The 17,018-nt window shown below is 32.3% G+C and overlaps 1 protein-coding gene across 3 annotated transcripts; it reads right to left on the bottom strand.

Moving 5' to 3' along the window:
- Positions 1-1,837: 1,837 nt before the first annotated feature.
- Positions 1,838-16,129, bottom strand: LOC141538494 (venom protease). 3 transcript variants are annotated; one of them, XM_074260004.1, is made up of 6 exons: positions 15,992-16,129; positions 6,877-7,275; positions 6,506-6,746; positions 4,254-4,498; positions 3,211-3,371; positions 1,838-2,517 (listed from the first exon to the last, which is right to left on the bottom strand). In XM_074260004.1, exons 2-6 carry the CDS (start codon positions 6,998-7,000, stop codon positions 2,356-2,358), a joined length of 933 nt encoding a protein of 310 aa, XP_074116105.1. In that variant the 5' UTR covers positions 7,001-7,275; positions 15,992-16,129; the 3' UTR covers positions 1,838-2,355. The 3 variants fall into 3 exon arrangements, with proteins under 3 accessions (XP_074116105.1, XP_074116103.1, XP_074116106.1); XM_074260002.1 differs by lacking the exon at positions 15,992-16,129 and adding an exon at positions 9,090-9,462; XM_074260005.1 differs by lacking the exon at positions 15,992-16,129 and adding an exon at positions 2,595-2,667 and having other exon boundaries at positions 2,413-2,517; positions 6,877-7,764.
- Between the last annotated feature and the right edge of the window lie 889 nt (positions 16,130-17,018).

Here is a 17,018-nt window from a genome sequence, read left to right as displayed (position 1 = left end):
GTTGTTAGACCCGGGATGCTCGAGTTGAATAAAATTCAGGAAAAATAGCTAAGCAATCTACCTTCTTAATGGGAAGCTGAGGGGCTTAAATGTCAAGGCTGGGCGATTTAATCGATAAATGAACAAAAATTGTGTGTAATAGAAAAGTTACGGTTAAATATCTGATAAGGTTTTGCGTGAGTTGCAGAAAAAAGTAAAGCCAAAGGTGAAAATGCGTCTATCGTGGTGCTACGTAATTACTGGAATCAACTTGGGCGTTTAATTACGTTCGTCAGCTGAGTTCGGTTGACGGTGGAAACAAACGGGTTTAATGAGGTTCTTATCAGGTCAATTTTCTTGGCTTAAATAGAAAAAAAAAAAAAAAAAGTTAATTATAGTTTTGTGAAGAACTGTTTTATAAATTGAGTTCGGGCAAACGAAAATAGAAAATAAAGTAACAAAATATTATAATTTTGAGGATAAATCGAATTTTCTGTTGAAAATGTGACGTGAAATACTTGCTAGGGATAATAAATCACAGTGTTTAGTTTGGTTTAAAACATGAGCTAGACGGTATAAAATAAAAGATAAGATAAATAGTATTTCTAAATAAAATGTTTAAGGGAAAGAAAAGCTTACGAAAGAATACAGTCAAGGTGGCACAATAACAAATCTTGACGAATCGTTGAGAAAATTACGCTCTATCCGTGTCTATTTGAGATTAATCGATTCCAGCGAATCAAAGATGTCGCTCCTCTGACAAACATTATTAGTTAATATGATAAGCTTCACAAACGTAATGATAAGCATATTATGTAAAATATAAATATGGTTCATGCCAACTTGGTATATAAAGTTCGATCTATTAAGCTGTTACGTAAAAATCCTTTGAGTTGAGTTAATGAGCATTTTACTCACTATTGAAGCGTCAAAATAATTTATACGAATATCGAAAAAAGAATGTACGTTATTTAAAAAACAAAAGTTGAATTTTTTAAGTTAATATAAGTTTTTCAGCGCCTAAAAGTACAGTAAATAGTATTTTATTCATATTTTCACTTGGATTTTAGTAGACAGAGAATGAGGCGCCACCTTCTGGTGATTTCGAATGACAGTCGAAATCAAATCAATTAAAAATAATCTGGACTGTATTAACTCGGAATGATAATGTTTATTTTCAAAAATAATCCTACAAGAGAATTTTTAAAATCGAGCTGATTTGTTGTATTTTTTTAAAAGCTGCAGCGAACTGGGGGCTCATAACCTATGAAGAAATTATCGTGATAAGTCACGAAGTGGTTATTATGTCCACAAATTTCTTGATTAATCGACTTTAAAATTTTTTAAATCTCTTGATTTATAACTCTATTTGCAAGAGTCTATTTATTGTACCATTTAAATGTTTATTATCTCTACAAACGTGATTTAATAATTCGATTTATAAACTTAATTAGCATGAACCATTTTTGTATAATTATTAATTAATATTAATAGATAAAATAATGACAGTATTAATACTCATTTACTTATCATTAACTCATTTTTTAATTATTAATTAATACGAACAAATGTTTAAATATTACAAATTTTCGCAGGACCTAAGACATCATTTTGAAATAAATTTTAATAGTTTATCAATAATAAAATAATAATAATAATGATAATGATAATTCATTAATTTTAATTGTATATACACAATTATGTATACACATAATTACTATTAATAAAAAATCTAAGAGAGAGAAAGACGTAGTAAATATATATATATATATATATATATATATATATATATATATATATATATATATATATATATATATATATATATATATATATAAATCAATGATAAATATAAATACATATGATTTAAGATAAACGTATGATAAAAATTATAAATTGTTATATAAAGGCTGGGCCTCAACTTTTTTTTCAATTTAATTATATTGATCATGGAATGAATGTTGAGTTTATTAACGTTAATGAAATGTATTACTATAAATTACAATTACAAACAATAATTGATAAGTATAACAAAAATAAATTAAATAATAAGAACAAAGCTAATGAAAAGTATAATAAGAAAAAAAGCGCGATTGGGCGACCTGGAATGGAAATATTGAGTTGAAAAAGAAATAAATTAGTATTTAATTGGTAAATAATTAATAATGAATAATCAATAAAAAAATCTGTAGAGAATTATCTGAATGTGGTGAATGGAATTATGTAAATCTGTGTGTATTTATCTCGAAAAAATATGATGAATTCTTTCACAATGTAACGAATTAATATTGCCGAAATAAAGTTTAATTGTTTTCGAAATTTTGTGCTCTATGTTTTTTTGTAGTTTGTATTTTAGGACGGAAATTTAGGAGATTTCTAGAAGATGGCGTTGCCGAATATCCAGTCGAGGAAAGAGCTGACGTCTGTATAAATCCCGGGATGTCCTGGATCACCACACCGGATGCCCCATGATACTATTCCGATGTTGACCCAACGCCCGTTGCCTAATTGATGGAGGAGAGGTCCACCTGAGTCACCCTAAATAAGATATGAGAGTTATGTTCTAGATACATAACTTATGTAAGAGGTATATATATCATGTATTTGAAGATTACCTAGCTATTAGCCGGAGTAATAACTTAAATGTGGGTTTTAACCCGAAAAACATCTGAGTAAGGAGTTTTTAGACTGAAATAAATTTTATTTAGCTAAGACAAATTTTGTACGCCAAATTACTGACAAATACTTTAAATAATTTGTCTTAAGTTAAAATTTCTTAATAAGTAATAATTGTATTTTTTTTTTAATTTGACTTTTAGAATATTGAACTAAATTAATTTAAAAATTTGGTTTATTTATTTCCCTTCGTGATTGGGCTACTTTTGGGCTACTTCAGCCTACTAAATCAATTAAAATTATCCACTGCATACATTTTTAACAGTGTACCAAGAATCCTTCTTTGTTATTTTCTAAGCCAAGAAAAAGATTTTCAAAATAAAAAATTTTTTAATCGATATAACGTTTCCCGTTCAAAATAATTTCTTTGGACGAACATTATTTTTTTTTGAATCATCTAATTTTCATCTTTAGTGAAGAAGAAAAAAAAATTTTAAATGTGAAATAAAATTGTCAATCAGCTCGCTCCCAAAAATTAAGCTCTTCTTCCTTTGAGCAATTAAATCAACAAAATTACCTATAAATATCTACTCTCATTATCCCAATAAAAATTACCTGACAGGAATCTCGTCCACCCTCGTAACCTCCCGCACAAATTACAGTATCCGAGAGTCTCTGGGCCAAAGCATGGGCACACCTGTGCTTCGGCCACACTGACACCGGGACTTCCATCAAGATCGAACTCTGCGGACCGGCGTAGTACTGGCTGCCCCAACCTGCCGAAATTTACAAAACGGAAATGAAACATGGGAAATAAACAATGGAACAAAATAGTAAAAAAGCCACTCGCTTCCTTCTATCGGCGATCGATATTAATTAGCGTGGCCAATAAAGTCACTGGTTACTCATTTAATTCATTCGTGGGTTTAATTTAACGACAAATTGAAATTGTTAGGGAGAAAATTCTATGAGAATTCAGATTATTTTGTTGAGTTGTTACGTAGAAGGCAAAGGTATGTAATTTAATTAAATTAGTTAGGGATAACAATGCTACAATCAGCTGCTAAATTTGTCTCTATTGAAGAAAAATCATCCGCAAATATTTACGGTGAGTATAATTCACTGGATTCAGTTAACTGGAATGCAAGCGAAATATTCAGTGATTTTAATTTTTTTTTGTTGTTCATTGTGGATTGTTGTAGCTTCAAATTCTGCTGGATAACGCTTGTGGAAAATTAAAAGAATGCTAAATGACCCATTTTATTTAGCGGGGAAATAGAATGCGCTTCAATACTTGTTATTTATTTTATAAATTGCTGTTGAAAGTTTGAGGTAAACTTTAATTAAGCAAAAAAGTAATAATGAAAAAAAAATTTGATGTATGAGTTTTTAAATTAAAAATAAATATTAACTTTTTCGTACAGAAGTTTTGTTTATTTTTTAAGCAACTTTCATTGTCAACTCGCAAATATTTGCTGAGTTACTAGATAAGCGGGCTAATGAAAAAAAAAATTTAAAGTTTTCAATTCCAATGAAAAATTAAATTAAAAGTTTAAATAGATAGTTAGTAAAATTGTGGATTAAAAATTAAAAATTATTAACTATTTTTGTCTGATACTTGTGATGATAATTAATAGGTAAATGTTGAGCATACATACCAATTACGATAGCATTTTTATTTTCAAAAGAAGTCCCCTCAGGCGGTAGACAAATTGGCCAGATGTAGTTGTTAAAGATAGTTGGTCGGTTAATTTTTAGTATTGCAATGTCATTCTCGTAATTGGACGGATTAAAATTTTCATGAATCTTGATATCCACTACTCTGAAGTCGAGAAATCGTGTTTCATCGGGTCGAGAAAAATCGTATTCACCCAGTCTGACTATTATGTTTCTTATTTTAACTCTGTGAAAAATTTTAATTTAAATTTATTATTATTATTGTTATTTCGGTGCAATTTTATATATTTTTTTAGTTTTAAATAGTATTATTATTTTAAAAATTTATTTCAAAAATACCTAAATGTATATTGTGATTTAAAATATCGACAAGTCATCAAGCCAAAGCTTTTATTTATAATTCGTAACTCTTGACAGTCACACAGTACAAGTCATTATGATCATCATAATTTAAAATTTCTACCAAAATTTCCATGAAAAAGAACCCACATTGGTTTTAAACAATATTAGAGAAAAGGATGAAATAAATTTATAATTTTAAGAGAAAGCTGTAATATAACTAACTCTCTATCAGCTTCTTCGAAGGATTAGTTTTGTTTGTGTTGCTGTTGATGACCTGTGTACCGAAGCAACGTACGCTATACGCTACTATACATAACTACAAATATCTGTGGATAATAGCCACGAGTATCGGCAGATAACCATGTGGTTGTATTTTATCTAGCTTCCACAAATCTACGATGTATTCAAGGCCGTTAGTCTAAGACCTCAGACCGAACTTGTACTTGTATATATTGCCAGTTTCGTTGCGAGAGTGGTATTATACATGTATGTGTATGTATATATGTAGAATATAGCAAGAATAGACTGAATAGAACGAGAAGCTAATGCCAAGTATGAGAAGAAATGGGAAACGGTTATACGTGATAGGAATGGCTAACTAAGACTATACCGTTTATATTATCCTACAGTAAAACTCACTAACTACTTAAAAACACTTATACTTACACTTACACTTGTTATGTATTATTCTCTTTATCCTGCAGATGGTGGAGTGTGTATTATATTATATACTTGTTACTATATAAGGCGCAAGTGCAAGAGTAATATAATATGGGAACGTGTAAAACTGCGGGCTACTTATCTAAGTCATTGTCATTTTCACAATGACATTTGTCGAGAGAGTTTGCCGAGATTTCACTTAAAATTATAGATAATCGACTGTTGTACAAGAAACTTTCAACTGGTGTTCGGTGTATAGTTTCTAGGTTGTTTTTTTTTTTAGATTGCTTCATTTATTGGAATAGAGCAAGGAAGACAAAATTTGAGCTGTGAAGGGTCTAATAATATTATAAATTAATTTTACACAATAGTCCCGTTGAATTTGTAATATTTAATTAAATTTAGAGTCTGTCGACACACTAACGAGGCCAACCTGGAATTTAAAAATATCAAAATCTTGTACTGGAAAATTCAGAACATTACAAGACCATTAATTATTTTCAGCGGGCAAAAGTATCTTGTTTTAAGAAAAATTGTATTTGGACCGGGCTTCTTTTTTATTTTTTAATAAAAGAAATTTGAATGGAACTTAATGGAACATTGCATGTCGTTAACTTTCCATTAATTTTACTACAACTTTAAGAAAATAACTAGCGCCGATTTTTAAGTAAGGTTGCAGCGCAACTTGCTGTTAACTTAACTAAAACTCTCGCTTTTCCAATTCTTTATGTCAAGTTTGCTTCAGATTTCGGTCGTAGATTGACGGTAAGTTTCAATTAAACTGCACTTGAAAAAATTTTAACTTGATTTAAGGGGTTACATGGGTTTCACTGTTTCCAAAAATCGATTTTTTTTTATTGTCTTATTAAATTCTACAACATCTCTAGAATATTGTCCTAAAGTTTCAAATCGACCCGAATGATGGTTTCGGAGATACAGTTTTAAAAAGTTGGGCGCTCAAGGCACTATTTCATTGTCACTCAAAACTTTAAACGCGTTTTCCTCAAAACTATATTTTCAAAGACGGTTGTCAAGATTTCTCGAGAACTGCTCAACCGATCTTGATAAGATTTTAGACAGTTCTTCGAGATATAATTTACAAGGTCTGGGACGAAGGATTTTTTTTTTCAATAACAAATTATTTGGCCATCCAAGTATCTGACATTTTTGACAGAAAGACTTGTTACCCTATTACCTCCAGTATATTTAATATAATTTAAAAATTACCAACCCGTACAAACAGTGAGCAGCAGTAAGGACGTGTCTATCAGTGATCAACACTCCTCCGCAATACTGATCAGAATCTTTCCGAATGAGCGCGACCATCCACGGCCATTCTTTAGGATTAGCTGGTTGCCCGCCGACAACTCTGGTCCATCCTTTGGAGCTGACACCACAACCTCTTGGGCCTCGACCAGTTCTCCACGTGTGCTTGGTAAAATTGCTCTTTTCTTCAAAAATCCCACCATGTCCTAAAACAAAAAAATCATTAGCTAACATTTTGAATCGAAAATTCTGAATTTCTGTCAACTATAGAAAAAGAACAATGAATAAACTCGGCACAAAACATCCACCCGGATGCTGTTTTTAGCAAAAAATTACCAATAGTATTGAATAGAATTGGGTCAGTATGTCCATGATCAGCATGTCCACATCCAAGCAACGACACAGCCAACAAATGAAACAAAAGTGCTGGCAAAACTCTCTCTCGAGTGTGTTGTTGCATTTTTTTATTTTGTTGTACACTTTTCAGTTCACTCTTTCAAAGCTCACGGATCCACCATTTATCGGGAGATTTTTATGCTTGTGCATACTCTTTCTTCACTGTCCATACCACTTTTCAATTTAACAGTATAGAATAAAAAAAACACTAATGACATAAATATCAGCTTGCATATGCAAACTTTCGCGGGATTAGAGACAAAAAAAAATTCAAATTCCAGCCAAGAGATGTCGTAAGCTGTTGAACCACTCGGACGTACTATGTAGATTCTCGGATTTCTGGAAAGGAATCGCGGATTATAATCCTATCCCAATCACAATCACTACTAGAAAACGTTGGTGATGTTAATTGTATTAATTCTACGAGAAAAAAAGAACAATCTATGTGCTTTATAGTACTTGGAAAATACAATGATACAAGTGTTGCTCGTAGATTGAACCGTGTAAAACTGAAAATATTGAAACACGAAGATAGAGAGGGTCTTGAAGTGAATCTCACACAGACAAGACCTCGACTAACTGGACCTATCATAAATATTAAATGCTGAGGATTGTTATTATTATTTTACTTGTATTTTAAGTATTCACACTTGGGCTGAGTCAACTTTGGTTATCTGTTGTATTGTATTGTATATCATTTTTTATTTTTTATTGTATTGTATTGTATAAGTGTGACAAGTGATACTTAGCGTCAGCGTGAAATCATCCGTCTTACAATTAGTTGTATAACAAGGTGTTTTATTTGATAAGTGTGTATTTATGCTAAAATATCAAATTATAATAATAATAATACTGTTTATTGATCTAAAGTTTTTTATAATATTCAGTTATTGATGCTAGTCGTATGCAATTAAAATTATTATTTTCCTTGTAACTCTATGATTTTGGGAGTTTTTTTTAGGGTAACCAAAAGTGAAGGGTTTATACTACGAGTTTGGAGGATTTATGGAAGATAATTTAAATTCTAGTTCCAACATAAAATTGAGATGAAATATATGTGAAGAAAGGTGTGCCAAAATTCAATTTTCATGAAAAACCTTTAAAAATTAGAATTTTAAGTTCCGCTTTTGGCAGGAGCTGTGTTTGGGCATTTCCCAAGATATTTTTGGGTGAGACGATTTATTTGATTTTCATAGAATTTTTAACAGGAGATTTAGTTGAGCACTTCCGGCCAAAATTTGAATTTTCAGCGGAAATACCCAAACTAAACTCCTGTTAAGAAATTCTATGAAAATCAAATAAATCGTCTTACCCCAAAATAAAAGGTTCTTCATGTAAATTGAATTTTGGCACACCCTAATGTGAAGCCAATTTGTTCGTAATGTGACTGGTCAAATATATCATAAGCATGAAAATATATGCAAAATCTATAGTCAGGCGCGCGCTTGTGCACGCAAATTAAATTCTAGTTATCAATAACAGAGGTTTCTCACATATCCAAGGCCTACTTATCCAGGTATAATTTTTGGCCATAGGATAAGCTTTTACTACACCATTGCAAGCTGGAATTACTTTGAGAATCATGAAAGACTATAGGATGTGTATATCGATATAATGTATAGGCTGTGGATGATATTAATTGATGGTAGTGATGGATTTATTAATTAAATTGTTAAATTAATAAAATGAATGTTTTGACGTATCCTTGGCGTATTTTTCGGCAAAAAAAAAAAGAAAAAATTAATTCTCCGCGGCGGGGAATCGAACCTTTTTTTTGTTTAAATGTTTGTTTATTAAAACTCACGACAATCGTACACTGAAAAAATACAAGCTTATAATTGGCCAAACAACATAAAAAAAAGGCCATACATTATTGATATCTATAAATAAAGAAAAAGACCGCAGGTTGCGGTACGCGCACTTTTTGAATCACTTTTGTTTTGTTTTTATTCAATCTGGATCTCTTTTTGTTTTTGGTGGAGCCGAAGCTGAAGTTCCACACTCTCGAAAAAAAAAAAAAATTTATTTGCCGATTTATGGAAAAATTTGAAAAAAAAAAAAAACATATCCTCAATCTGGTGTTAAAAAAAAAAAAAAAAAAGAAGAAACTTACAAACTAACTAAATACTAAATATAATTAAGGAATTATTTACAGGCTGTACATTATTTACAGATGCGAGACACCCTGGTTAGGAGCTCCATTGACTCACTGGTTGTTGAGGTCACGTTGTCTATTTCTGAGCCTCTTCATTTGGGGGGAGTTCGGGTCTAGCCACCAAAACTTTTTGTCCAGCCGATAGAAGTTATTTTTATCGGCGTCTGGAATTGTTTTGGAGTATTTCAGTCCGTAGCTATTTTGATTCTCTGCCCAAAGAATCCTTTTGTCCTGAGCTGTTTGATTATGTCATTGTCGATGGACTTCATCTTGGCGAAGTAGTCCCTAGTGATTTTTAACCAGAAGTTATCAATCCTAGGTATCTTTGCTTCGTTGTATAAGTCCAAGTTGTTGACATTTCGAGTGTACTGGGACTCGGTGGACTTATATCTTTTTAGAGCGACCCTTAAGCAGGCTCTTTCCAGTTTTCTCAACTTTTCCATTTGGGCTGCACCGAGATTCCAGAGAACTGGGGCACCGTATGTTAAGATAGGTCTTATCAACAGGAGGTAGCAGATAACTTTATCTCGCGCGCTTAAGTATCTGCTGTGGAAATGCCTGTATAGGGTTCTGCTCGAGTTTTTGACTTTTGTGATCTGCTGGGTGATGTGTTTGGAACATCGGGCCAGGTAGTCGATTTCAATGCCCAGGTACTTGACACTATCCTTTGTTGGGATAGTGACTGGTGCTTTTGTGTCCGGGTTGAACGTAGTAATCGAGAAGTTCTCGGTTTTGACCCTCTTGGGGAATCAAACCCCGGTCTCCCGCGTGACAGGCGGGGATACTGACCACTATAAAACTCAGAGCTTTCAAATCACGAGCCTCATTCGTCACCGAGTACCTATGGGAGAAGCGCAAAATTGAGATCTGCGCGGGACCAAGGGTCACTGTAGACACCAACCTGCATCACAACTGCCCGGATATAGTGATCATGATTTCAAGCCCAGCTGAGATCTTCGTGCTGGAAGTGGCAGTATCTCACCTGCAGAACATACGACTTCAGGAGCGCATCAAGCGGACTCGATACAACATCAATTCGACAATCGAGATCTTCGAGAACAACCTAGAGGAGGTCACGCGGGGTGAAAACCTTGTGGATGCACTCCAAAGAAAACACAGATGCCCAGTGAAGTTGGGTGTCTTGATATTTGGGGCGTTGGGTGAGGTACTGGACACAGAAGAGCACAAAAACAGCGTAAAGATTCTAAAAAAGCTGGGAATGACAGAGAGAAAAATTGAAATCATGCTCTCGAACATCGCCTTGTCCGTGGCAAAGTCCAGCGCCCAAATCCTGCTGCAAAGACTGAAGACAGAACACCAGGGATGATGGATCCAGGGAAACCCATCACCAGCGTGGATGCCGGGGATGCCAACCAGCCGAGCCATCGAGGAAAATACCCCCCTTCCCCCCAAGACCCCTTCATAGAATCTTACTATTATATATACATGAAAATATAACTAAAGAATTTTAAATCCCCTCTATAATCCCAAACACATACAATTACCACAAACAAACAAACTTTGTAAAATATAGAGGTCTCAAGTAGACTATGTATAATTACAATAATAAAGAGAATTATTATACTACCGCGGACGATGTTTCGGAGCGAAATAGTGTGCACAGAAAAAGATAAGACAAAAACGATAGATGTTGAAAGTCTAGATTGATGAATTTTGTAGTTTTTTTTAACAATCGATGAAAATTTTTCAGTACTGATTTTATTGACAATATTAAGAATAGAAAATTCTAATTATGAGCTTACATATTTCTACGATATGCATAAAATAGCAATGTAAAGAGTGTGAGCATGAAACGAGAAGACCTCGGGGTCCAGTTCACACCTCCGAGAACACCCACATGCATGGCACGTTTTATACTGGAATTTTCACAAGACCACGAATAAGAAGAAGCTGAAGAAGGTAACGGAGTCTTGACGTAAGTGATGTAGTACTGTCAGTACCTGTATGTATATGACACGAACATTCACATAAATCCATCATTTTAAATATTTTATTTTAATATTTTTTATTCACCATAAACCTGTCAATATTTCATTCAATAGTTATTCAAAATAATTTCAAGCATGTTTTGCACCGAAAACCCTAACAGTTGATAACTCAAACACTTTTTTTTTTAATAAAAAATTTTTTGACAATTCATCACTTTCTAATGCATCAAAACAAAATTTTTGTTTATTTATTTAATTAATGAAAAAAAAAGAAAACGAAAAAAAAAAAGTCGGCAGCTTTTTACGCCTCAACATTAGGTTGGTAGGTGCAAATTCAAAGCTGCTGCAGATGTCCAGGGCATCAATGATTTCATTAACTACCTGGTAGAAAAAAGCCATATCGGCGACCTGGCGACGATTAGTCAGATTATTTAATTTGAAGTGTTTGCGAAGATCATCAAGAATATAAGCATTTGCTCGCGACCACCCGAGTAAAAACAGAATTCTGATGCAGCATGTATTTGAGAGGTATTTACATAGCTTGTCTTCGGCAGAATAGAGCAGAGTAAAGATTGACCGTAGTCTATGGATTATTGAAGTCTCTACAAGTTCTTGTGACAAGGTCTAGGATTTTTAGCGCTTGGAGCTTGATCTTGTCCACATGTTTGGTGAACATTAGCTTGTTAGCTTTTTCACAAAAAAAAATAGAAAAAAAGATATTGACATCACTTACAAGTAAATTAATAAATAAATTTGTGGCAAGTAATTACAACTTAAAAAAAAAAAAATTTTAAACTTACTTGGAGATTTATGATAAGATATTTTAAAATTAATAATCAGTAACACGAGCCATCTGGGTTGGTTGTTTGTCTTTGATAATTACCATTAACCGTTATATGTCTTTATATCGTGTACAGTCTGCAGTATATAATAATAGTTTATACGGCGTCGTAGTTTGCAGGAATAAAACGTTAACACCTACGGGCAAATAATAGTCCAGTATCACATTAAATTAACTCGTCCGAAACTTAGTAAATAAATAAATTAATTAATTACTTCAATGCAGATTAATTAAGAAATCAAAGTTGATGGTTTTATCGAGCAGACACTTTTGACCGTGTTTCACAAATTTACACTTATGTAAATATATAGAACATTACGGATGATTGAAAATTGCAGCACGCATGCACGCAAAATCTGATGGCCTCATTGTAAGAAAACACGCCGGAGATCAGCTCCCGGTTACCCGATAACCGATAAGTGTGTCATACAAGAGTTTGGTCTTTCTTCATTTTATTATATTATATTATGTTCTACTCTACTTAGTTCTATCCTTAATCTATAGGACCAACAGAACTAGATTACACGATCATGCTTTTATTCGACGCAGTGTTAATCTGAAAATCACTTTGTCAATAAGATTTTTGAAAACGGAAATTGAATTCGTGGGATTAGAAATATTCTTTAGTTTTAATCTTATTCGCGATGCCATGCGGGGATTGGAGCAGAATTTCCGATTGATTTTTAGTACGGAGAGACTTCTTAATGCATACTATTATCTTATCTTTATTGAAGATAGAACTTTTCGATTTAAGAAAAAGATACAAAAAAAAATTACTTGGTTAAGGTAGTACGGTCGTAGAAGGCATGTTTCAAGAAAATTATGAAATTTTTTTCTATCGAAATATATTGCTCCCAATTACACAACGAATTACGTAAATATTTTATAAGATTACAAAAAACGACATTTTTTTTTCAATTAAATTTAATTACGATAAACTTCACTGACATTTTTAATAGAATAACTAGTCTCACAGCTCCGGGGGATGTAATTTCTTTTTAAAAAAATCTTTACAACAATTTCATCAGCAATACCAATGAATATTTATCCTATAATTATAAATATCATCATTTACAATTAGTCCTAGCTATATATTAATACATCCTTCAGAACATATATATATTGTATATGATAAAATGATTCAATTAATTTAAACTGTAAAAATAAACCTTCGAATTTAAATATTCGTACCATTTATTAAATATAAATGACTTCGCATACATTGACGATGCTCACTTCGCATCAATAAATTAGCGATCCTCTCTCTTTTCTCAGATTTTTTTTTCAACTCAAATGTAACGTGAAGCTCAAACCCCACAAATCATAAGCATTTTTCCAGTACAGTGAGACTTCAAATGCTACTACATTCCTTGACAACTCTTCAGTTAATATATATTTATAGATATAAGCATAAATTTGAATATTAATATAAATATAATCATACACAAGCCAAGGCTATGTGTACTTGTAGCTATACATTTATTGGCAATCGAAACAATTTCTTGTACTAGCTGCATTACCAGTGGCAAAACAACTTCTTGCTACAAAACTCAACATTCTTCTATTTCTGTTCATTTATATTTTCCTTCATTCGTAGAAAATCTTTTTTTTTTTTGTATTTCGTGTTTATTTATTCGATATTTTTTTTTAAACTTGGCGTAAAGTTAACTTATATTTGTAACTATTAAAAAAAACTTAATCTTTCTTTGACACTTTGAATAACAGGTCTTTATAGGGCAAAAAATGACGTCCGTCTACAGACGATTGTGATGCATTTGTGATAATATTGTTTATTATTTATCAATATTGTATAATTCATGCGCATAGAATGAACAATGTTAACTAAAGATAAAAACGAATATGTAAATAAATGATGACTTTGTAAATAATACTATTTTTGTGTAGATTTTTTTTGACTTCACGTTTTCGGTGTTGTCACTAAAGAACAATCTGAACACTAAAGAACCTTGCAAGTTACGAGTTCTGAATCCACTGTCTATAGGTTCCCTCACCCGCTTTTTCAAGTGACGAATAACAATTCGGTTTTTTGAGCGCGTTCTTTTTTGACAAAAATCTTATTTTGTAAATTGAAAAATGGAATAATTTTATCAAATTAGTGTATTGTCGTCGTCTTTGATAAATCGACAAAGAAATCTGATCGTTTGAAGTGGGTCAAAATCACGCCTAAAGGAGTTGATTACAAACATACATACAGGTAAAGCTAATAAAAAGCGTGTGATTAAATGAAATTGGCTTCAAGATCAATTGTCTTGCTTGAAGGTGGGTTCAAATGACAGAATTTAAAGGCCATATTTAAATTGAAGATACAAGTGTAATTCTTGATTGCGTTAAATTGTTATTTTAAGTTAAGCCAGTCTGGTGATAAGCGAATAAATTTTATTCGAAAAGTTGAATTCAGTCTGTGGCGAACTAAAATGTCAATCAAAATCGATCGGAACTTTTATTATTCTCCAATGTGACGGATATATTTCGATGCAGTTGCGATAACATAAATATTGTTCGTTTATTAGAGTAATGAACGATAAATACATAATCGGAAAGAGACTCAATAAACATGATATGTTTACTCAAACAGATAAAATGTAGGTATATATAAATAACAATGAAAAATTATAAATTTACACAATCTTTCAAATTTTGTCTCTGGGAGTTGTTATTGTAAGTGTAGTAATAACGAGTAAATATTATTGTTAACCGATAAATATATGCCGGAGTAACCCACTTTGGACTGGAGTTACGAGATGCGGTTGACAATTATATTTTTTACGGCGACAATAACAGTATGGGCTTCAGCCCAGCAAGAGTTGCCAGGTCAAGTCAGTAGTGACTTGTCTGATACTGGTGGCAATGGCGGAATCAAAAATAGTGACCGTGGTTTTGGTGATAGTGGAAATTTTCTGGGAAATACGGCTGTGATGGACCACAAAGTTATCAAAAATCCCAAATTGAAGAGTGAACATTTATACAAGAACCATTTTCAAACGAGAAGAAGGAATCGTTGCGGGAGAGAGAATCATCGTGGTAGTGGTAACTGGGGAAAAAATCATGGTGTTAATGCTGTAGACAATACTGTGGTCAATAATAATGAAAACAATCGTGGTTCTGGTAAAATAACTAATACTGTGGTAAATAAGATTAATAGTAACGTCGGTAATTCTAATGGCATTAATTACAGTTCAAATTCAGTGAGCAGTAAAGTTCACAGTGCTGGTGGTGATCCTCATGCTTATAATTTGGTAAAAAGTACTGTTTCTAGCATTGCCGGTAGTCATGGTAAAAATAACTATGCTTCTAATTTGATAAATAGTACTGTCGTTAATGCTAATCCTACGCAGAATGGAACTTTAGTAGAAAATACTGTGTTGAACAATATTAATAACAACGTTGAAAGTAGTGATGGGAATCATCAATTTAGTTCTAATTTAATAAATAATAAAGTTCTTAATCATAATAATAATATAGTTAAAAGTGATGATAACGCGGTAAATAATACTGTTTCTAGAGATTCTAATAACAGTGCTAAAAATACTGCAGAAAAAATAACTGTTCCTGAAGATAGTAAAGATGGAAAAGCTAAAACTAATCCAGTGGTTAAAACTGTTTCTTATAATAGTAAAAATAGGAATGCTAAAACTTATCCAGTAAACATAACTGTTCCTGATAATAGTAAAGATAGAAATGCTGAATCTAAACTATTAAACAATGACTTTCTTAGTAACAATAATATCACGAACAGTAATTTAGTAAATAAAACTGTTACGGATAAGAATGAAGATGGAAACACAGATAAATCCAATACTGTTCTTAGCAATCTTACTGACACTGCGAACACTACAGTAAACAGATCTGGTTCTGCTGAAATTAAAGATGAGCTCTCTGGATTTAATTTGTTGAACAGTACTGTTCGTTGCAGTAATAATACGGTAGAAAACGACAACAGTAGCTTAGTGATCAAAACCGTCCCTTCCAATATTAATAAAAATGTAACTGATGTTTCTAGTTTATCAAAAAGTACTGTTGATAATGGGAATACAAGTGTTGGAATCGATACTTCAATAGTAACTATAAGTAATAACTCTACAGTAAAACCTATCAGTATTAATGGCACTAGCCTCGACAGTAGTAGCAATTCAACGAATTCAACTACTGTCAAACTTAATTCAAAAAACACTACTGAAATTGCAACAGATAACAGTCAGAAAAATATGACGGTAGCCGACACTAATAGCACAATATCAAAAGCAATTGACTTAAAAAATGAGGCGGTGCTGGTTACTGTTGATAGCACTGATCCCACTGGAAGTAAAACTATTGACGCAATTATAATCGGAACTGGCAATGGCAATCCAGCGGTAAGTACTGTCAATACTCCTACTACTAACGTGAATATTGTCAAACCTAGCACGGCGACTGCGACATTGCTTGTACAAAATGCGATTTTGGACACCATTAGTAACCACGGACCCACATCTGCTGATACGTAAGTGGTTCCATTATGCCGATTGATTGATAATAATGTAATCAATGTTAATGTTTCTTTATCTTTCAGAGGTGGTCTCATCAATTTATCACCAGTTACCAATATTCAAGCCAAATTAGTGGACGTGGAAAATATCGTTTCCTACATGATGTATCGCCCACCGATATTGTCGTTTATTCTGTAACGCTTACTTCGATTCTTTGTAAATGTTTATTTAAAATTTGGACAATACAATAAAGATTTTTTAAATAGAAATAATGACTTTTGATGGAATTTTTTCCTGATATTTTTGTAAGACAGCAGATGGAACTTTTCTGAGTAAATAAACTCCTTTTATTCATAAATAATTCTTTTAATTCATTTAGAAGATTTCTAGAATCTCAAAACGTCGAGACCTAATGAAAACTCGACTTTCGCAAATCAGGGGAATATCAATAACATCCCAAATTTTTAAAAATTTTTAATTGTTTTTTTTAGCGGGAAGTTGAAAAATATTCCTGATCAGTTATACACTCTAATGAAGATATATGACCATGTGTAATTAGTGATAATAATTAATCGACATAAAATTATTGCTTATCAACCACAAGATATTGATAAAGACTGTTACAAAATCATTGGATATTGAAATTGTTT

This window comes from Cotesia typhae, unplaced genomic scaffold (assembly GCF_013202065.1).
Source record: "Cotesia typhae breed Kobodo isofemale line unplaced genomic scaffold, CoteBio_Ctyphae contig_22, whole genome shotgun sequence".
Classification (NCBI taxonomy): domain Eukaryota; kingdom Metazoa; phylum Arthropoda; class Insecta; order Hymenoptera; family Braconidae; genus Cotesia; species Cotesia typhae.
This window is presented reverse-complemented; position numbering and strand designations above follow the sequence as displayed.